Raw genomic sequence first — 22,425 nt, forward strand, 5'->3', positions numbered from 1 at the left:
TAGTAGAAAGTGTGCTTTATTTTTATTTAACTAAATTTATTTAAGCAAAATATTAAAATCTTCAGTACAGTTTTTAATTGTCATAGCTGTAGATAGATTATAACCAGCTCTCTTCAGAGTGTCACACAGCATGACTCCTGGAGGCAGTGTAAAAATATTTGTGAACACAACTATCTGTATCACAACTATGGGGTATAGTCCTGGGAGTCTTATGGCTAGTGATCTGAAAACATTGCTATACTTAGAGGTGCCAAGATTTATGTGGAGTTAGATGAATCAGAGTGAGGAACCCACCATTCTAATTATCTGCTCATTGTATCTAATTGTCTTTGAGATTTTTGAAGCCATATCCATCTCCCTATTAGGTATAAAATCAGTTACCATCTAGTAGAAAACAGCAGAAAGCAAAGAGATTATCCTCCTTACTTTGTTTCTTAGGGTGAAATAATAAAGGCCTTTTTTGGCTTTTTATTCCCCTGTGATTATGTAGTTACCCAACTAACCTACATTCTAGGGGCAGATAGGCCTTAGCTACAGACAGGAGGGTCTTTAAAGATTGCATCACCATTCACGGGACACTTAAAAATATCTTCAAGGCCACAGCCAGGAGGTAACGCTGATATTCAAGGAAATAAGTGACTGTCTTTTTTCTTGAACTTTCTCCTGCATAAGGCAAACCTGTATGCTGACTAGAAAAGGTATTTCCTTTTCTGTGCCAACTTTAGTGGCTGTCTTGGTTGCGAGTGACCACATGCCAGTGGTTAATATCAAAAGTAATGGGGTCTGTTAACTTTACCATTTAGGCACTGTTTTCTTTACTTGTATGCACTGAAAGGCTCAAGGGAAAATGCATAAAAAGAAGTAAGGTGATTAACTGTAAGAGAGTATTCCCAAAGTGTATCCCCCATCTCTTTTTTATCATGTCAAAGTGACTGTTTTTTCTAAGCCTGCTTGTATTATGTCTGTAATATCTTACAGATAGTATATCAGTTAGCATTTGGATATGTTTGTTTATTAACATACACTTAGGAGCACTATGCTAAGTGTTAATACCATGAAGAAAAATAAACCAAGGTTAGGAGTTTAAGCTCTTTCAGGATGCTCTGATGGGGGTAAGCTTAAGCTTGAAAGTGAGAAAAGTGAACATGATGTTATTAAAATAGTCTTTGTGAAAGACATTAGTGGTTTAGAGTAGGATGATGGTAGAGAAAGTAAAGTGAAGTTGATAGAATCTGGATACCTTTTGGAGGGAATGTCTGGGGACTTTGGGATGGATTGGATGTGGAAGGAGGAAAGAGGAAGTGGTTACGGTCCGTGACATGAACACTTGGGTGGATAGAGATACTATTTACACAGATGGCAGATATAGGAATAAATGCAGAGGGTGATATGTTTGAATTGTTCAGTTTTAGGTGCCTGTGGGGTATACAATTAAGGTGCCAGAGACAGGCAATTGGATGTAGGGGGCCGGGAACATAAAAGAGAAGGCTATGGCTGAAATGTAAATTTGATAGTCATTCGCCTGTAAGTGTTATTTAAAGCCGTGAAAATGAGTTGGATCTCCCGGAGATAAACTGTGTAATGAAGGAAACAAAAAATGCTGGGGATTTTGCTATGAGTAACTCCAACTGTTAAGGGCTGGTTAGAAAAAGAGGAATTAGCAAAAGAGCCTGCTTTATGTTGTGGTCAGAGAAGTAGAGAATAGAGAGAGTAATAGCACGGAGCCAAGAGAAGAGGATGATTTCATGGAGAGAGTCATCATCTGTGTTGGAGGTGCTGAAAGGTTAGGTCAGGTGAAGATTGAAAAGTGTTGGATTTAGCCATTCAGTGGAATGATGAGGAAAGAAACAAGATGGGAGTGACTGGAAAGTGTAGGGGATGTAAGTGGAAGAGGCAGTGTGCATAGTGATTGTCTTGAGAAGTTGAGCTGTGGAGGGGAAGAGGGAGAGTTGGAAGGGGGTGTTCCTCAATGCGGGGAGGGTTGTTTGGGATGAGTTTTGTAGGAGAGAGACTGGAACATGTTTAAATACTAATGAGAAGGATCTATTCTAGAAAGAGAAGATGCAGATTCAGGGGAGAGCCACATAACTTTAGGAGTGAGGTGGCTAAGAAAGAGGGGTGAGAATGTTCATAGCACGTGTGATAGGAAGGTCTCTGATAAGAAAAGAAATGTTTCCTCCATTGTATCAAGAAAAGAGACAGAAAAGATGGTGCATTGTGGATAATGTTCAGGTTTTAATGGCAGAAAGAATAGGGATTTCTTGCCTGAGGCTTCTGTCAAGGTGAATTGCAAAAATTCAAAGGATCCTGAGTGCCGAGGGTGCATTGAAGATTCGGAGAATGGAGAAGGTGTTCATAGTCCTGCAGAGAGTGAGAGAGCAAGCTTGTTAGGAAAATGTAGTTGGCTGCAGGGCAGTATGGAACACCCAGTTGACATTGGTATCATGTATTTACTGATCTGTGGCTGGGTGAATTTTCTCCAGCAATGTCCATTTACCGCAATGTACCACAGAAAGCATTCCTGTTCTCTCAAGATTTGGGAGTTATGCCAGGAGAAGAGAAGACCAAGGAAGATGCTAAGTTTGGGACCATATTGTGAAAGCTGGGTTAAGAGAGGCAAGGGTCAAGAAGGGCTGAGATAGAATATACACATGTCATTACAAAAGGACAGGGAGCAATTAATGTATTCCTAAAGCACACAGATGGAGATCAGAGATATTAGTACAATGGGGATTATGCATGGAGAAAGAGAGGACTAAATGTTTCTAGATACCTCTGAAAAAAGCTCCTAACTATATGCTATGACACCATATCTTACTGCTACTGTATAGTGGACTCTTCTCAGTTTTTTTGCAGCAGAACATTATAAGGTAAAACAAGTAGATACAGACACTTGAGGAGTCCTTTTTTCCCCTAATTGCTGGAGAGAATGCCTGTACATGCTTGGTTCCAAGTGAGGCCTTTCCTCTGCAGTGTTCTACCAATTTGTTCTGTTCTGTGTTATTTGCTCTCTTTGCTAATGTGTTGGAAGATGTTGTATGTTTGACTAGCAGTTTTTATTAAACTGTTTACATTGCCAACACAGTATTAAAATGTTTGTGCTCATTAGCTTAGTTTTGTAATATAAATTAGGGTTTTTACATGATTCCAATGGTTTGCCAGTAATCTTTGAAAAACAATAGTTGTGAATGCTTGAGTCAGTTTTAAAGTGCTAGTGTTTGCCTTTATATGTGATTGGGTATGCACTTAAAATTGATTGTCATTTCTGTTTTTAATAAAAACTATAACATACAATTCATCTTGAAAGATACTGGCTTAAATATTTTTTAAATCTGAAAACATTGAACCAGAACTCTCCTCTACCCTGGTGGGTACTAACTCCTGCAGGTTTCTAGGGAGCCATTTTGTAAATTATTCCTCTTGGGCAGCAGGTGGTACCCTGGTGCCTTAAAAAACATATGTAACTTCCAAAGGTACCCAACGATACAACCAGGGGATAGTTTGTATATGTGGAAGGATGGCGCTCATAATTTGGTCAAATTTATTTTTTCACTATGAGCATTAAAATATGTGAGGCATGACAAACATATATATGCATATGCTCAGTATGATGATACATTATGGAAAACCTCTTTCAGCGATAGAAAAAGAATGTCGGTGATTGTTCGCACTCCATCCGGGAAGTTACGACTTTACTGCAAAGGAGCTGTAAGTTTTTATTTTTGTCCTTTACAGTGTTGATTTATGATGGTTTATAATGTATATGTTAAGCATTCTGCTATGGAAATGTAACACAGATGTTTAGCATGAAGTTGCTGACATCCACTTTTGTTGGTGTTTTATAGTAATAGTGTTCAGCCTCTCCTGGTAAAATGTGGAATTCCTTCTGGGTAGATTAGGTACTTTGAAAAAGTTTAGCCTAGGTTATTTATATAATTTGATTTTTGATACATAATAATTGAGGTTTATATTATATAAATAAGTTGGAAGACAAATACAGAAAATGTTTTTAAATTGCATTAGAAATGTAGTGATCCACACCACTTTGAATCTAATTTTTTAGAGACCATAGAAATGGAAAGAAAAAAATTGGATCATGGTGACTGCTATAATTTCTTCATGTGGTGATTACTATTTGTCTTGCGTTGTTTTAATTATAAAAGAATTTCTAACTATTGTTTGGCCTTGGTATACTAGCAGGTTATATTGACAGAAATAGTAATATTTCATTCTGAGTTTTCCTAGTTAAAATATGTTTACACTCATGGAAAAATAAGAAATCTACTGACCAGGGGCTTTTTTTGTTCTTAAAATTAGTGTGTTCCTTCTGAATTATCCTTTACTGGTGCCTAGTCTACTTGGACTAGTCAGGTAACTTGCCAACTTGGAACTTTGACTTTAAATATAATCAACAACCTTGCTTTATCACATGGAACTTGGAAACTGAACTTATTAAGAAGCCCAAGCTTACCACTTAAATTCCTGCTCAGAATGTTTTCAGTTCCTTAGTTTTAAAGCATTAAAATGCAATCTTTGAGTGCTTGGTTTTAAAGCATTTTAATAGAATTGTTTTGTGATGTCTCATGAATTGTGTTAAAATTCATTTTGTTCTTGATTCAGACATGTAACTTTTATTCATTGTGTACGTTTTATCTACAAGACTTTGAACTGGATTTTGGAGATAGGAAGATAAGACCCAAGACTTGTCAGGAGCTTAAGACTAGTCAGGGAAATGTATATAAAGAGAAAATTAGATTACAATATTAGCATATATTGTAAAGATCTTCCGCATCCCACTAGTGACAGTTAGTGATAAGGGAATAAAGAGAACCTTTGAGACCTCCCACTTTAAATGGTTGATATGTGTCCAGTTTACTACCCCAACTCACATCCTTCCTTTCTTAGTTTTAATAATCTTCTACCTAGAAACTTTGGGGAGTTAAACCATTGAATAAAAAATTAAAACATTGAGCTTCCTTTTGAATAATCACAGAGATGTTTTGCATATATTAACTTGCTTTTAGTATTGTTTCCCCCCACTCCCAAATTGACTGTGAAATGTGGCTAAATACTAAAAAGGCGTAAACATGTAACACAGCAAGGTACATTTGAGAACTACATGTAGTTTGGCAGGGGCTAGCAGAAGGCAAAGATGGAAGGGTGGGCATAAGTTAGGTCATGGGTTATTTTTCATGCCCAAGAACTTGTACTTTTTTTCTGGATCATTCTGATGCAATTTAGGAAGATGATTTAAGGCAGAAAGGAGATGCATACGGAGTTGCCAGTTGAGGCCATTGACTATAGTCCAGGAAAGAGTTGATAAGGATTGGAATCAAAACAATTGCAGAGAGAATTGAGAGGACAGAGATTTAAGACCTAGTAATTGATTACATGTGGGTGGTGAGGGAAAAGATATGATCAAGGATTATTATCAGATTTCTACTTGGCTGAGTAGATTAAGTGATAAGCTTAAGCAAAACAGAGGGTTGGGAGCTACATCTGGGCCCTAAGGCAGAGGTACCTTGATTTCATGGGGGAAGAAATCTAGGGTGCTGATACAGATTTAGGAGTTGTTAAGTCCTAACTAATTAAAAACAGGTGTTAACTCCTAACTGACTAAAAGCAGAGGGCTGATGAGATCTCTTATGAAGAAAATATTACGTAAAAAGAGGAGGGCTAATGAGGAAAAGTAGAGGATCCAAGAATGGAGATTATAATTTGGAGGAGAGTCTGAGGAGTCTGTTGATTCCTTGGTAGGGTGAATAATCAACAGTGACAAGTGCAACAGAATACTTGAGTAATAGGGGCCGGCCCGGTGGTACAGTGGTTAAGTTCACACATTCTGCTTCAGCGGCCTGGGATTCGCCAGTTTGGATCCTGGGTGTGGACCTACGCACCACTTGTCAAGCCACGCTGTGGCAGGCATTCCACATATAAAGTAGAGGAAGATGGGCATGGATGTTAGCTCAAGGTCAGTCTTCCTCAGCAAAAAAGAGGAGGATTGGCGGCAGATGTTAGCTCAGGGCTAATCTTCCTCAAAAAAGGAAAAAAGAATACTTGAGTAATAAAGTCAATTAAGAAGTCATCAATAATACTTTCCAGTCAAGGTAGCATAGTCTGTTCATACTTTGATGTATCTTTTCTATTTGAAAATCATGGCAGTGAAGATATAGTATAAAGAGAAAACACAAAAGATAAAACCAGGCTCAAAAACAAGATAAGCATCTTTGAAAACCAAAATATCAATAGAAAATCAAAGTGGTACATTGAACTGAAGTCTCAAGCTGAGTGAAGTGGGAGTGCCAGGCCCTGGGTTCAGAATCAAGGAGCAGTGGCTGGAGTCTGGTTTCTGTGGGGCAAAGGAGGAAAATGGTGCTGTCTGTCAAATACAGATGACAGCTACTCTCCCCATTTTGTAGCCTAAGACAGTCGTGAGCTTCCTAATCATGGGAAGATGCTAAGGAAAGCTCATGCCTCTGCTGGAGGTTATATAAAACCACTAGGTTGGGATACATGCAAAGAGGGAGAAAGCAAGTACAAAACTTAAGAGACACATGAGGAAATCTCATGCCAAAGAGAGAACAAGCACATAAGTGGCTGGAGCATGAGTTCAATCCAGATGAAATCATTTGTGTAGACCAGTCTGACAGAGGATGTTTAGTGCTCAACGTGATAAAGAAATTAGAATTATTTTTCATCACAGAGAAATTAGGGGAAGGGAGGAGTGGGGATATGTGTAAGGTAAGTTAGAAATCAAAATTAAATTTAAGAAAAAACATCAGTAAATGGAATAAAGTCTAGATTACACGGAGTTGAAGGGCTGGGGGTGGAGTTAGTGAATTGGAAGATAGTACTGAAGAGTTTATCTAGAATAAAGTACAGAGATGGTGACCGTGTGTGTGTTTATGGATGACTTATTTTCTTGCTTTTTTCTGGATGTTCTGCAATGAGGTTATCTTGCTTTGTTAATTTTTAAATGAAAAAAGGAAAAATATATAATACACAATTTATGTCGGCAATAGTAGCCAATTTAGGAAAAGTTATTATAACAAATAAAAATTCAATTTATTTAAGAAAATAAAAATCCTATTCCAATACTTATATGCCAGAGGCGAAATTAGACACTTGACTATTACACTTAGTGCTTCAGAGACCTTAAAGTAACTGAATATTTCAGATTAAGGGCTCCCTAAATAAAATTCGGTGCCATACACAAAAAAGGCCACATCTAAAATTAGTTATTTTTAGCACTTCACCACCACATCGGATGCAAAGTAAGATAAATCTGAATGGTGCACATAAACACAGAAAATGTATGTTAAATAAAATTCCTTATTTAAATATAGATGTCTCTAATGTCTTTAGCAAACATTCCACTTCACAGGGACCAAGCTTCCCACAGTCTCACCATGTGGTTTAACCTGACAGCATGATCAGAGTCCTTGGTAGTAATTGGCTAATTTATAGCAAGATTATCTAGGTAACTTCAGTATAAATTGCAGTGCTTAAATAAGTAATTACATAAGACCTCTTTTTTCCTACTTGCTACCTTCATATTGTTGACTCTTGCATTTCATGGTACAGTCCTTCTTTATTTGGCAATATTGTATAATTGTATAATATTGTATAATTGGTCTTCCATACAAGTGAAATTTCAGGATGATTGAGGACTACTTTGCTTCTTATTCATTTAACACATTATTTTTGAACACTGCCATGTGCAAGGTACTGTAGGTGCACATAGAGTGGCATTGGAACTTCAGTCTAAAAGATAAATCAGTAAACAACTTTTTGAAGGAAAATTCACCTAAGATGAGTTATTCACCTTGAAGCCCTAGGCTCTTTATGTAAGTGACTGTAATCTGACTGTGCCATGCCACTTGAGAGCATCCCCTCACCAAGATTCTTCACTTTTACCTTGCCAAGGGCCAGGCTACCAGATAAGTAAATCCAGTTAGGATTTTCTGTAAATGTAGACTCAGCAGGTTCTAAGTCTGATCCTAGGAGATGCACAAGCTTTAGTTCTTATGAAGAAACCTTTTTTGGTTCCTAACAATGTACCAAATACTTGATGTAGCCCTCTGAATAAATTAGTATTGCTTTGGATTGAAAGGTATCTGACTGTATTTATTTCCACATGTAAACATGGCCGATCATGATGGTCGTTTAAAAACAAACTATACAACGCATGTAAAAGGCCACATTCTCTCCCCTGTTTTCCTTGATACTATAAAGAAGGTAGAAAATTCTCCTATTCTGAGCACCAGTTTCTTCTACTAGAATGCTTGGCTACATTGCAGAATTTAATCTCCCTAGCCTTATTACTTATCACTTTTGTTTTCATGATTTTAATTTTTTTTGAAGATTTTCTTAGTTTTAAAATGGCCTATTTTAATTTCATTGAAAATTTCATTAGCCTCTGGAAAAAATAGAGTTCATAAGTTATACCTTTCATTGTCAGAAAGGAGCCATGAGGGGAAATTATCATTTCCTTTTGCTTTGCCCCCCCTTCCCATTCCGCCACTGAAAAATGAAAAGAAATTCATAATTGGGACCTGGAATATTCCATCTGTTCTGAGGTCACTAAGCTCTGTTTCTCTCAAGGGTTCTAAATCATACTCCATTAGTCTGCTTCCAAATCTTAGGCCTGAGACTCGAGACCCAGAATGGGTAATACCACTGAGAAAGTAATTGCAGGTAAATGATTTATTTTTTCCTGATCTCATAAAACCACGAAAGCCAAATACTAAAATTCTTAAAACATTAAACCCAAACCAGAGAATAACTAAAAGAAAAATAGGCATTTTATAAAGGGGCAAAATCAGAGAAACATAAGTAGTGCATAAAGTTAAAACTGAAAAGGACTTTAAAGATAATCCAGTAATTGAATTTTACAGACTAAGTACATTGAGTCTTAAAGCTAAAATGACACAATCAGAAGTATTCAGCTATAAGGCAATGCTGGGTTTGTCCAGGGTTCTCCCCACTATGCCTACCAGCCCCCTCAATGAATTTAGTTCTGTATTTCTCACAGTTTGTTCTTTTGTGAGCATCCGTCCCATAAAGATGCCCTAACCCCTAAAACGTTCGATGGTGAGTGAGTTTGGGGCACTTACCATATTGTCACCTTAGAGACCCACCATGCACATTAGCATTTTCAAGGGTCCAAGAAGTTGCAGTAGGGCAAGCTGTTTAGTTTTGTTCGGTCCAGCACTTCCCAGAATTGTTGAGTGCTGGACCATTCTCCCTTGTAGCACCTATGAACCCTGCAGTGTCCCACAAAACCTTCTGAGGTAGGAGGAGATCTTGTAGCACGTGGGAGGTCAGTGAAGTATTAATAGAATATGAGATTTGGGGCATTGGAGTAACTACGGATTTATTCAGAAAGGAGAAAGATGGAAACATAAGACTAGAACCTTATTCCTTAGGGTCATAGGGGAAACAGTGTTGTTAGGGAAAAATATTTTTGCTGTAAAACTAATGCTAAAAGTGATTGGTTGTTTTTGTACTGATTTGCTGCTAACCACGTTTCCAACATCAGCTTGATTAAACTCAGAATGCTCTGTTTCAGTGTGTTATACCTTCTGCTTGTTTTCTAGGACACTGTAATTTATGATCGACTGGCAGAGACTTCAAAATATAAAGAAATTACCCTAAAACATTTAGAACAGTTCGCTACAGAGGGTGAGTATAAAATGGCAATAAAGATGATTAAAATAAAAAGAAATCTTGTGCTACTGGTGTCTTGCAGGATCATCGTTATTATTTTACTTAGAGATTCCTAAAGTAAGAATAATTTCTAAGTAATTATTGTTGGATAATTTAGATTATGCTATATGCTGTTCCCACCCAGTATTTTTATTTTGCTTTCCTAAAACTGTACTTAGTAAAATTTTGAGAGACTTCATCCCCGTGTTTTAGGGGATATGGGGCCTATAAATCTGTTCACTTTTTAGAATGGATATGATTTACAGTTTAAATACTTTGCTTTGTATCTTAAGCAATTCAGAAGGAAAAGAAACAAGAGTCAAAGAACTGGATATTCTTATCTGAATATGAAAGAGGAGAATAAAGATACCTATATAGAACTATTAAAATAGTTATCCAACACTGTTTCAACCACAGACTTTTCCTTAAGCCCCTACCACATGCCAGGCTGTGTGTGAGGCCTGAGAATCCATGATGAACGAGCTCAGTCCCGTCTCTTGGTCCTACTGAAATATATGATCTGTGCAACCAAACACTACATCGTCTGGGGAGATGATCTGGATTAGATGAAAGGAAGTGAGAGCTGTGAAACATTAGGGTCAGTTACTACAGGATTTCGTAGAGTTTTATATCTGAATTTAACAAAAGTGGCCAGAGCTGTATCTGAATCTCCCATCTCAGTTTTCACTCTTGTCTGCTTCAGCTGGAACTGATGCCAATAGCACCAAGCCTGACCTCTGACCAAATGCTTTTTCCTCTGAATCCAAGCTGCGAAAAGATAGGAATGTTTTAAAAAAGACTAGGCTTTGAAAAGCAAGAACATGAAGAACCTTCTCCCAGTTGTCCTCCAAAAATGGGAGAGTGTGGAGACACACATGTTCATGGAGTTCAGATTCCTTAAGATGCCCAGGGTTGGCAGGTACAGCCTACCCAGCAAACAGCACGGGTTCTTATTTTTGAGGATTAAGGGAGCATCTTTGTCTTCTCTGGTTGTGATGTTGAAGATATTCCAGCTCCTGGCTTAGCCTCCACCTCCACCCCATTCTTTCTGGCCCTAGGCTGAGCAACACTACTCCATGGCTACCCTAGAGTAGGTTTCCAGCCAAGTTTCCAAAAGAGAAAAACTCATCCTAATGTGGCCCCAGTGATTTAAGCTCTATGCTCAGTGATCTGGCAATAGATAACCCTTCTCCTTTCTTGGAAGATAGAGTCTATGTTCTTCTTGTTTTTGACGTGTTCCCCAGCCATATTTTATTTGACTTGAAATTACCGGCACCCTAGTTATTCTGAGAGTTAAATGACTTTGAGTGAGGGCGTTGTCTTCTCAGGAACCTAGTTAACTGCATTTGTCATGGCTGACAAATGCCTTTGCCTGTCGTTCTAACCCACCAATTTTTTTTCTGGCTGAGAGTAACCTCCAGTGAGTTATGAAACTGACAGGCACCAAGCACTGAGAGCAGGTCACCTCAAACATCAGCTTTGACAATGTTTCCCCAGGGTGTTTCTGAGGAGTATTGCTTTTTTTGTCACTATCCCAAATTTATTTTAGGCTCTTTATAGTACAGATTTACAGTGGTAAAGAGCAGTAACAAATACAACCGTATATCCCATAATAGGTACGTGACTGTCCCAATAGACTCCACGGGAGTCCCTTTCTTCCTTCACAGGCATCTCTGAAGCCACTGTTATGAGCCAGACACTGTGCTCCGTACTGGAGTTACAGATGAGAAGAATGCCAAGTCCCTGCCTTCCAGGAGCGTTTAGCTCACATAGGAGAACCTCAGGAGAAACAATATGAAACATTGCTGTCATTCGCACCATAGGAGTGTTTGAGGATTTCTGCCTGTGGAGTTGGGGTTAGAGAGGGATGATTCAAAGAGATGATTTTAAGAACTGAGTCTTAAAGTAGATGCAAGGCAGACAGCAGAGGAGAGTGGAAGAGGGCGGAATGGAGAAAAAGTGACCAGCATGTGCAAAGACCCTGGTACGTAGGACGTGAATGACAGAGAATGGGGTTGAAGACAATTGTTGTGTGGTGAATGAGCCAGACTTTGAGGTTTGGACTTCATCCTAGGGAGCGATGGAAAGATTTCTAGCAAAGGAATAACCAGATAAGATTAGGATTTTAGAAAAGCCACTCTAGGCATGGAGGATGGACTGAGAGCTGAGAATTAGCATCAGGGTGCCAATTTTAAAAGGCTGGGGAACATTAACATATATTTTACCTAAGGTTTTGTCAGACTTGAATCAGCCTTCAATGTATTATTTGAACTGAATCAGTATTCTCAAGATGAAAGTTTGTTAAATAAAAATAAAAGTGTCAGACTTCTGAATAACATCTTATTTGGTGTTGGGGGGTGCATGCTGTCTTTTTTCAGGATTAAGAACTTTATGTTTTGCTGTGGCTGAGATTTCAGAGAGTGACTTTCAGGAGTGGCGAGCAGTCTATCAGCGTGCGTCTACATCTGTGCAGAACCGGCTGCTCAAACTCGAAGAGAGTTACGAGTTAATTGAAAAGGTACATGGATGACTCTTTTGCTCGTACGGAAAGTTTGGTTTCCAGAAAACTTCAGTCTTTACTCAAGGGGCCAATAAAATAAAAATCAAAATACCTTGACACACCACTCACTGTTGAATCTTCTCTGGTCTAAGCATTGACAAATCTTAATACTGGTTAAAGTTTTTGCTGAAAAGTCTCTGAGGTTACTTTGTATAGATCTTCACTGGAAATTAGGCCAGTCTAGCCATCTCCTGGCCAGTGTATTCCATTGCTTCTGCATCACGGAAGATATGCACCTCTCCGCCCACACAAAAATGCACACAAGTTACACACACATACATGTGTACATATAGTTAATAAAGGTGTATAATATGTAGTACAAAATAATACAATAAATATGCAGCTTGTGTGACTCTAGCTAATAATAAAGTTACATGAACAATCCAGTGCTTATACCTGGCCAGTCCCTGTTCACTTGTATACATCCATCATTTCTGTCACAACTACACATATCCTCATTTTACTGATAAAGAAACCAAGGCTATTTAGCCAAAACGTGATGGATACACTGTGATGGATGCTGTATAAATAGTAAGAAATCTTGCTTCCTTAATTAAGAATAGCAGTCATTTTACGCAGTACTTACTGTGTTCCAGGTGCTGTTTGTAGCACCTGGGTCTATTAACCTATTTAATCTTCACAACATCCCTTTGAGGTCGGTGCTGTTCATTATCCCAGTTTGACAGTTGAAGAAATCAAGGCAACAGAGAGGTTAAGTAAGTTGGCTGAGATTACACAGCTCATAAGAGAGCAAGCCAGAATTCTCATTCTGGCTCCAGAGTTCCTGCTCTTAGCCGCTCAAGTATCTTCATTCTAACCGTTAACTTTCCATTAACTAACGTCCTAATTGCATAATTCCTTCAACTATATTCACATTTGTACTGCATAGCATCAAGCTTCCTGTTAACCACAGTTTACTTGATCTTGCCTTCAGGTGAGTAAAGGCCAGCATTTTTTTCCTCCTTCCTCTCTCTAAAATAATGTACTTCCTGTCTTGAAAGGTAACCAGCACCACTGATACCTCCCTGGACTTCTCTGCCCTTCCTCTCCCCACGTACCCTCCCCACCTTATAATACTTGGAAATGACATGCCCAGCCACAGGTGGTTTTCCCTATTCTACAGGTGCCGTATGTGACTGTTCTCCTGTCTCCTTGACAGACTGTGATCACTTTAGGAGTTGGTTTGTTTCTCAGACTTCCCTTATATTTGAGCTTATTCCTGTATCCTGCTTATTTCTCAGAAGACTTGTGACAGCATGTGTGATACCTTCCAACTTGATGACCCTGTCCCAGATTTTAGATGTGCACACCCAACAGGGGACTTGTTACCAATCAACTTATCGAATTTTTCTCTTTCTCTCTCTTTTTCCTAATGTACTTATATATGATTATGTCTTGAGGGTATTATATGATGAGATAAAATAATATTTTATTTATGAGACCATGGCTATAATCTCTTTCAATCTCTCCGACTAAAGTCGCTTGTTGTCTTAAAGCACTGATGGCGTTGATTTTAATCTTTTACTTTTCTTACTCATTTGGGAAGTAAATAAGAAATTACCCTGTTTCAAAATGATTCTTTTTCTCATGTCTCCTTTGCTACACAGCCCGAATATGATGTAGTCTCTTCCCTCGTGGTAATGAGATAGAATTTATATGTAACAAGTGACAAAAGATTTGAAAATGGATTCCACACATTAAATTTTGTTGCTATGTGAAGCATACTGTAAAAAATTCTGGGGTTAAATGTTTAGTGTGCCTAAAATTTTTACTCTGAATGTCCTAGAGTTTATAGATTAGATTTAATAGGTTTAACAACTGTTGTTGTGTGTATATGTTTATGTATGTTTAATATCTGTTACTAAAAGACTTGTGACTTCCATCTTTTAAATGAAATAGATGTTCAACCTTTTTCCAGCAGATGGCGATCATGAGTCACTTTGAAATTTATGTTGCCTGGGGAAATCTATAATATATATGAGTATATTTTTAGTTTACAAATGCAAAGGCCTTCCTTATGACTGCCTCTTGCCTAAAATAAATGGAAAAGGGAATTTCTAGCTAGTTCCTCTTCGTGACAAGCCATAGTCTCACTAAGTTTTATTGAAAAATCTAAGACCCCACAAAGGTGAAGAGATTGGTTCCCTTGTTCACCCAGCTTGTTCCAAATTAGGACTAGTTTTCCAGATCCACCTCCACCCCTAAAACCATAGTTTAATTCAGTTATTCACTTAATGAGCTTTCATGCGGTGGTTAATAGATGTTAGTTATTGGGGATGCACAAGCAAATAAGGAATGCTTGGCCGTGGCGCTCTGAGTGTCACTGTCTGAACAATTCCTTAAGGAAATCTGAAGGAACCCAGAGGAATAACTCATGAACTTGGTCCAAAGGGAGTTTTCAGAGAGGTGAGAACTTTTGAAATGAGCCACAAAAGATTATTTTACCAGTTAAAGAGGAGCAGAGGTCTTTTTTTAGGGAAAAAGAATGGGCACAGTGATACCGTGGGGGTCTCTGCAACTGAAAGCTATTCTTCTGAAAAATGCTTTTCCCAACCCTGATCGTTGGAGGACTACAGGGTTTTTAATGTATTTAGAGTCAGAGTGATATCACTTCCTCCTTGGTCTGAGCTTCTAGTCTTTGTTAAAATCAGCTGGGGTTAGTGTTCAGTAGGAGTTGTGGATGACTGCCATTAAAACCACGCTGGTGAGGCCAGTTTCAACATGTCAGAGCACAGATTCTGCTAGGATGCTGCCGTGGCTTTAAATTCAGCTCTCATGGTCTTAGGGGTCATCCATTTTGGCTTCTTCCTTGGCTATTTTAAATGAGACATGTTGATTATGTAATCTGGTTTTGATATGATTGAAATCTGTTTTTTTAGGTAGACCATAATATTGAACTTAGCATTTAAGATAATGAATTATAAACCAAGAGTGGTTTTCACATCTTTCTTTCTTTTTTTTTTTTAAAGAGCAGAACCCATTTTTCCAAACAAAATATTGCCTGAATCATGATGTATATAGCAGATAAAAGTAAAGCTGCTCTGGTTAGAGGCGGGGGTAGGGGGATGGAGAGAAGCCCCAGATGGGCCCTCCCCTCAGCCTCTGTCTTGCCCTCATCATGGCCCGTGAGCACTACTCTGGGGCTCCACTGAGCACAGTTTAAAGATGCTATAATATGGGGCCAGCCTGGTGGTGTAATGGTTAAGTTCGTTTGCTCCATTTGGGTGGCCAGGGGTTCACAGGTTCGGATCCCAGGCGTGGACCTGCCCACCACTCATCAGGCTGTGGTGGTGTCCCACGTACAAAAAGTAGAAGAAGATTGGCACAGATGTTAGCTCAGAGCCAATCTTCCTCACACAAAAAAAAAACACGCCAAAAAAAAAAAAGAACACCACATAATAGTCCATCTTTGCATGAAGTTTTTAGAAAATGTGCTTCTCAAGAGTTACTATAGACATCTTCCTTCATTTTTCAACAAAAGATCAGAACATCATTGTGGTCATATAAGGATGTTTCTGAAATATTTGAATTAATGATGGAAAATACCATTGACACATTAGCATTACATTAAAGACATTCAAAATTTGAAAGATTTGTAGAGTTTTTCCTGAAAACAAGAATATTTTTAATATGTTACAAAATAAGAGAAAGTTTTGTAAAATGATTAAGGTTGTGCTTTTAAACCTTACTCTCTATCTTATCCTCCAATATTTATTCAAACAAGTAATTCAGTTTTTGAAATTTGGTTAAAGACTTATTCCCTTGGTGGCTGTAACTCCTAGCATAAGCTGAAAAAAAGTATCCAAATAGGCCAAAAGCATCCAAGAAGAGAATGACATTTGTCCTCTGGTGCAATGCTTTGTTACTTTCCTACCCCAGTGCAGCTGAGCGCTAGGATGCATTCCCATCACCCTCTGGGGCACACGAAAGAAGAAAGGATGTGAGAGGTTTGAAAAAGTCCTCCAGATATTGTTATCCCCATTGACAGTCACTGTGAGACGAGAGGATGTAGGATTTTTACATCCATCTATAAAAATCATCTCTGCTATGAGGTTATACGGTTTGGGCTCCAACACTTGCATTCAGATGGTAAATTTTTCAGGATTTAAAAAAAAAATTCTTATGAGTTTTTTCAAGATGTTACTGAAACATCTTTTTTCTGTTACCAGATATAGGCCAAGAAGTGACATTTATTGCTAGGAAGGCAAAATTGTTCAGGAATAAGAAGGTTCACATAGTTAAAATGCAAAAGGGGTTATTAGAATCAGATCGGACACTTGAAGTGTCTTGACCCAATTTGAGAAGGAGAATTGTAGCATCACTTCAGGTTTTGTGGACAGTAATGCCTTCTCATCTCTTCTCGTCACCACCGGGGAGAACTTCCAGTCATATTCTTTCAGACGACGAACTTGACCCGTTTTACCTTCTTTAACCTCATTCTTTTGAAAGACAATGTATTTGGACTTGTAGTTTTAGATGATGAAAGCACTTATAGTTTGTTGGTCTATATTTTTTAAAATTTGATTATTTTTAAAATTAAATTAAGAATTCATTTATTTGTATTTAGTTAGGAAAAATGCAAATAAGTAACAGAACAGTTATGAAGCTTTATGCTTCATTAGCAGTGGTTTCTCTGAAATTGCACACCTCCTTCTTTGATCTGCCACTTTACATTTATTCTAACATATTTCTATGACATGTAGATTATTTTTTTGCTCATATTCATGGTATGCTGCTGGGTTTCTTTGAAAATTAATAGTACAGAGGGCTCTGATCTTACCACAGAAGATTTTATAATTAAACCATTGGTTGAAATACGAAGGTGTGCCTTCATGGTAAATATGGTTTTTTGAAATTTTTTAATATTTGCTTCAATAGAAAGATGCAATTATATCTTTAGCATTGCATACATTATCTACTAATCACTTGTAATGTGTATGAAAGCAGGTTATTTTTCTTGAGCATTACAGGAAACAGAGATATAATACCTGTCTAGATTGGGCAATGATTGGAGCAGTAATTCCCTGATGATAAAACTGGTCTTTCTCTCTTGTTATGAGGCATGGATTGCAAAATATTTTTTTAAAAAAGGAAAATGTATCCAACACTTGTATCTGTTAAAGTTTTTTTTTTAATGGATTATGGGTCAGAGAGGATTATTTCTGAGCTTAAGCGTAATCAGAAAGCTGTAATTTTGGCATCATCTAGCTCTCCCTTGAATCGGATAGAAATGTTGTATTTTACATACCTTTTGTTATTTATGATTATGTAAATCCTCCATTAGATTGTAGCTTCATGAGAGCAGGGACCATTTTTATCATATTCCTCTCTATCTCCAGTGCCTGCCTGTTATGTTAATCACCAAATAAATATTTGATGAATAAACAAATGATTCAGTTAAATAATTTATTCAGAAGCTAAATTTATTTAGTATGTGCTTGCTTAATGAAAGCCTGGCCCCTATGACTAATACAGTTCATACTTTCTATACGTTGAGAATGTTGATATTAAATGTGTTGTCACTCAGGATTAACTTAGGGATATGTTAGAAAAAGAGCTAATAATTTTAGAGAGTGCATTGTTTAGAAATTTAGACTCAGTCTTTTAAAAACCTGTCTTCCAAGTTATTTAATATATGAATATGAGAATCACGTGGTTGGAAAGATTCAACAATAAATGCCTCAGGCCATGGCAGGTTCTGTTCTGGGCTCAGGGGCACAGCAGGGGAAGAAGATAGAAAAATCCCAGTCTTCATTTTAGTGTGAGAGCTAGGCAGTAAAATTATGAACTGGAAGATATCATTCCAGTGAGGGCTTGGTGCCCTGGGCACTGAGGTAAGGCACTAAGATAGGACAGTGAGGTGTACCGATCCTTTTCTACATTATTTCCTTTACTCCTCCCCAAAATATGGTTGACATTTCTGGGATTTTTTAAAGACTGCGTTGATGTGGCATAATATAGGTCAACCATTACATTCAGTGTGACTAAATACAACAGTTTAGCACCCTCTGCAACATGTGGCAAGTGGTTTAGAGGATTCCTAACGAAATATAAAACTTAATGGAAAACAGAATTTTTCTTGAACATCTATGGCTGCCAAGTTCACAGTAACTTCTGTATTAGAAAGGAATGCTTTTTCAGATAAAACTACCACTTCTATTCTTAGTAGCTGCAAATATCACTTTCATTTGTACTAAAAAATGAAATGTACTGGATGAAAATTTATATGATGTGCTGGTGATTTCGTGGTTTAAAATTCCAGTAGTTTCCTGTGTTACTGTTTGCTTAAGAACATTTGCAGCCTGTCAGCTCATCCGCTAATAAGACCAGTCACTTTTTGAGCATTTACTAAGCTCAGAGGCCTCCACTGTTTACCATGATTATGTAATTCAAGGGCCTGTAAAGTGGGGTATACAAGGTGATCCATTGGGGTGAGCAAGAAAATGTCAGAACTTCTGTTTCTACTTGTGTTTTACCTCATCTTTTTTTTGCAATTTTCTGTTTTTGCATTTTATAATATACATAGTTCATTAGTATTAACAGAACAAACGTGTTATACAAAAATATACCTATGTCATAGGTAAGTACTCAGCAGTTTTTCCTAACATACTACTAAAAATGTTTGAAATAACTGATCTAATTTCATCCTTAGAACAACCCTATTAAATCCGTATTATTAGCCTTCTTTTGCTGATATAGAAATTCCTAGGTTAAGTTACTTGCTGAAGGACACATATCCAGTGGTTGGCAGAACAGGGATTCAAATCCCAGTTCTGTCTTAATTCCAAATCCCCCATTAATAATCGGTATGTTATTCCACCATCTTGGTTTAGGAGAAAGGAAGAATGTACGTAAAATGTTGGAAACTTGAAAAGAAAATGGAACCAAGTCTGTAGTTGTGGAATCACTGGGCCTGAGGTTGGGAGGCATTGGTGCATTCAGGACACATCCACTTAGTAAATGTAGCCTCTGTGTACTCTACGTAATGTAATTGTACTCTGTTTTCCTTAGAAATAAAGGCGGAAAATGTTTTTTATGATTTTCCCTCAAGTGGTCTTTAGAATCTTAGTTAAAATACTTAAGATTTCCTTGGATCTCTAATCACATAGTTTCTTCCTTCTGGCCTGATAGATTTCTTATTACGAACTCTTCGTGGTAGACTTCCCACACTGGGTATTGCTGTCTTCTCACTTGGATAAGATAGATGTGTTGTTTTTGCAGGCTACACCCAATTGCCTCTCAAATCCTGATTCTTTTCAGCTGGTTGTATGAATTCTGGCCTTATTTGGCAAGCCTTGGCTGTGTGAGAGTTCAAATATGATTTCTGTGGCTCAAAAAGTACCAAGTTCAAACTTACTTCTTGGCCTTGGAAAAATTAACTGGTTGCATTTCTCCAGAAGCAGGCAAATGAGCCATTCCAGTGATTTAATGCTCTTCGTCTGATTGTACTGTAGCCCAGCTTAAACTGAAATGAAAGAGATATGAGATTCACTTTTAAATAAAACCCCTTTGTTGTGTGCTAAGAGATGTAGAGAAGAGAAAGCACAAGAGGGAAGAAATGATACCCAGTGGAATGCAGAACAGAGAGGAGCCTGGCCATCTTTGAGAGGCAGCATTGTAGAATAACTCTAAGAATCCCATAGCCACCAGTGTATCTGTATTCCAGGGTTACCGCATTTTAAAGCTCAAGAGGATGATGATTGCAGTAGCCTCTTACCTGGTCTTGAGGCCTCCATTCTTCATAATCCACGCCCAGTCGGCCACTAGTGAGCTTTCTGAAACGTAAATCTGAGCCTGTCCCTCCCCTTCTAAAATTCTTCCCCAGACACCCTGTGCCTTGGGAATCCACAACATAACACACAGACCCTTCAATTTTTGTTCCCTGCCAGCTTTCCAGCCTCATCTTTTCCTGACTTAATACTCAAAGTTTGAGATGACCGACTTAATTTCATCCTCAGAACAACCCTATTAAATTAGTATTTTTTAAACTACCACCACACTTCACTTCATTTATTGTTTCCATATTGACTAAATGGCAACTTCTCAAACACAATATGCTTTTGCATACCTCTGTCTTTGTACATGTGATTTCCTCTGTTTGGAATTCCTTCCCTCATCCTTCCCCACCTCTCTCAATTGCTTGGCTAACTCTTGATTCTTCGTTTAGAATTTAAGGTCAAGTGCTAACTGGTGTTGGATGGATTTTTTGAGCCACCCAGACTAAGAAGATACCTTTTTTCTGTTTATCCTTTGTACTCACAGGAAATTTTGTGTTTACTTTTAAGATAGTGTATAACAGACAATAATGTGATTATTTGGGGAAAGCATTGTTTCTCTCAGATCGTAATCTATATTACAGTTAACAGACTTTTTCTGTAGTTTGGGATTGCCAGGAGAGGAGAGAGAACTGGGACCAGAGGATGTAAGGTCAGGCTAAGAAGGAAAGGTAGGAGTTGGACAAGGAACTATCCAGAGCAATTAGTCAGGTTGGAGCCCATGCAGACATGGGCTGCTCACAAGTATTCTCTGTCAAGGATCTGCAAACTCCAGCACAAGGTCCACATCCACTCACTGCCTATCTTTGTAAATAAAGTTTTATTAGAACATGACTACTCCCATTTGTTTAGAAATTGTCTTTGGCCGTTTTCATGCTACCACAACAGAACTGAGTATTTGCAGCAGAGAATATGTGGCCCTCAAACCTTAAAATATTTACCATCTGTCCCTTTACAGAAAAATTTTGTCAGCCGTGCTCTAGATAAGCAGTTCTCATAATTAGATCTTCCTATCAGCAGCATTGTAACCATTGCACGTTTCCCGGCATCACCTCAGACCTACTCAATGAGAAATTCTGGGTGTGGTGCCCACCAATCTGTGTGCAATAAGCCCTTCAGGTGATTCTGAAAACCACCACTCTAGATTCCTGGCCCTGTGGTTAATTACTTGGGACTTGACTACAGCCAGACAGCTAGGGTCTAGGGGAAACAGATGCCAGTAAAAGGAAAGGAGTACAATCAGAAAACAAGGTAGGAAGGAATCCAAAGATGAGTCTTTACTGATGCATTCTGAAGTATAAATTCCAGGAAGGAGGGAACTCATTGTATCCCACTGTCTTGCCCAGAACTAATCTGCTCAGTGTGTATTTGTGAGTGAACGCAGGCATGCATGTGTGCTTGAAAAGGAGCCTGTTCCAAAAGGTGACTCTGGGGCCTGCAGGTGGAAACGGGGAAATAGGTACACCTGGCAGAGGTGGCCCAGGACTGAGACTAAAACCCATTCATGGGAACAAAGTACTAAAGACTGAAGAACAGAGACAAATGTTTAAAATCCTCATTTGAATAAAATTCTAACTTTCATTTAATCTGTTTTACTCCCCATTCACTGCCTTTGGGTGTGTATTGACTCCTGTTGTTTTGCTGTAACTGTTGTAGCTCAGCTATACCTCTACTTGACCTTAGATCATTTACCCAACCTCCCCGAAGCTATTAACTGGATTAATAAAGCATTTAGGAGTGTCTGGTACATTTTCCCTGTTAAGGAAATATTTCTTCATCTTCCCAGTCACAATTTTATTTCAAATTAAAATAGAGGTTACCAAATGTTACCAGTATTTACCCACATTTACTCCAGTGATAAAACCTTGCTTGCTAGTATTATTTCTTTATTTGTCTTTAAAGAAACTTCTGCCAAATAGTCCATGTTGTAATCTGAAGCCTAAATTGATATGAATTCGATTATTACACTTTTTCTTATTTGGGAGTGTATCACAAACTTTTTAAAAAATATGAAATAATCTAAGCACTGACAAAATATTTGCTCATATGGAAACAGGTCATTTTGAGGTTCAGTTATTGAACAAAATATACATGTATTGGGAAAAAACAATTTAAAAATCTGTCATAATATGTTTTACCATACAGTTATTAAATACTCTGTGTGAAGCTTTTTATCATCACCAAGGTAGAAATTTTACATTTATATGCCTTTTTTAAAACTCTGCATACATTATGAACATCTAAAAGAGAAAATAAGATTATTGAGGGCTTTACTGGATGAATAAATATTATTTCATGATTTTTCAGTGATAACTAAATCTATATTGTGTCAAAGAGTCATCAACCTGAAACCTTTATAAACTTTTGGCATAGTGACATTTT

At 37.9% G+C, this 22,425-nt stretch overlaps 1 protein-coding gene across 3 annotated transcripts in view; it reads left to right on the forward strand.

Annotated features, from left to right (window-relative positions):
- Positions 1-22,425, forward strand: part of LOC124232959 (phospholipid-transporting ATPase IA) — a 220,917-nt gene that overhangs the window by 107,062 nt on the left and 91,430 nt on the right. For all 3 annotated transcript variants that reach the window (XM_046649924.1, XM_046649923.1, XM_046649925.1), the window contains 3 exons: positions 3,639-3,708; positions 9,600-9,684; positions 12,087-12,226. In XM_046649924.1, coding sequence (XP_046505880.1) covers positions 3,639-3,708; positions 9,600-9,684; positions 12,087-12,226 — 295 coding nt within the window. The remainder of the gene's footprint in view (positions 1-3,638; positions 3,709-9,599; positions 9,685-12,086; positions 12,227-22,425) is intronic.

The sequence above is a fragment of the Equus quagga genome, unplaced genomic scaffold (assembly GCF_021613505.1).
Source record: "Equus quagga isolate Etosha38 unplaced genomic scaffold, UCLA_HA_Equagga_1.0 146_RagTag, whole genome shotgun sequence".
NCBI lineage: Eukaryota > Metazoa > Chordata > Mammalia > Perissodactyla > Equidae > Equus > Equus quagga.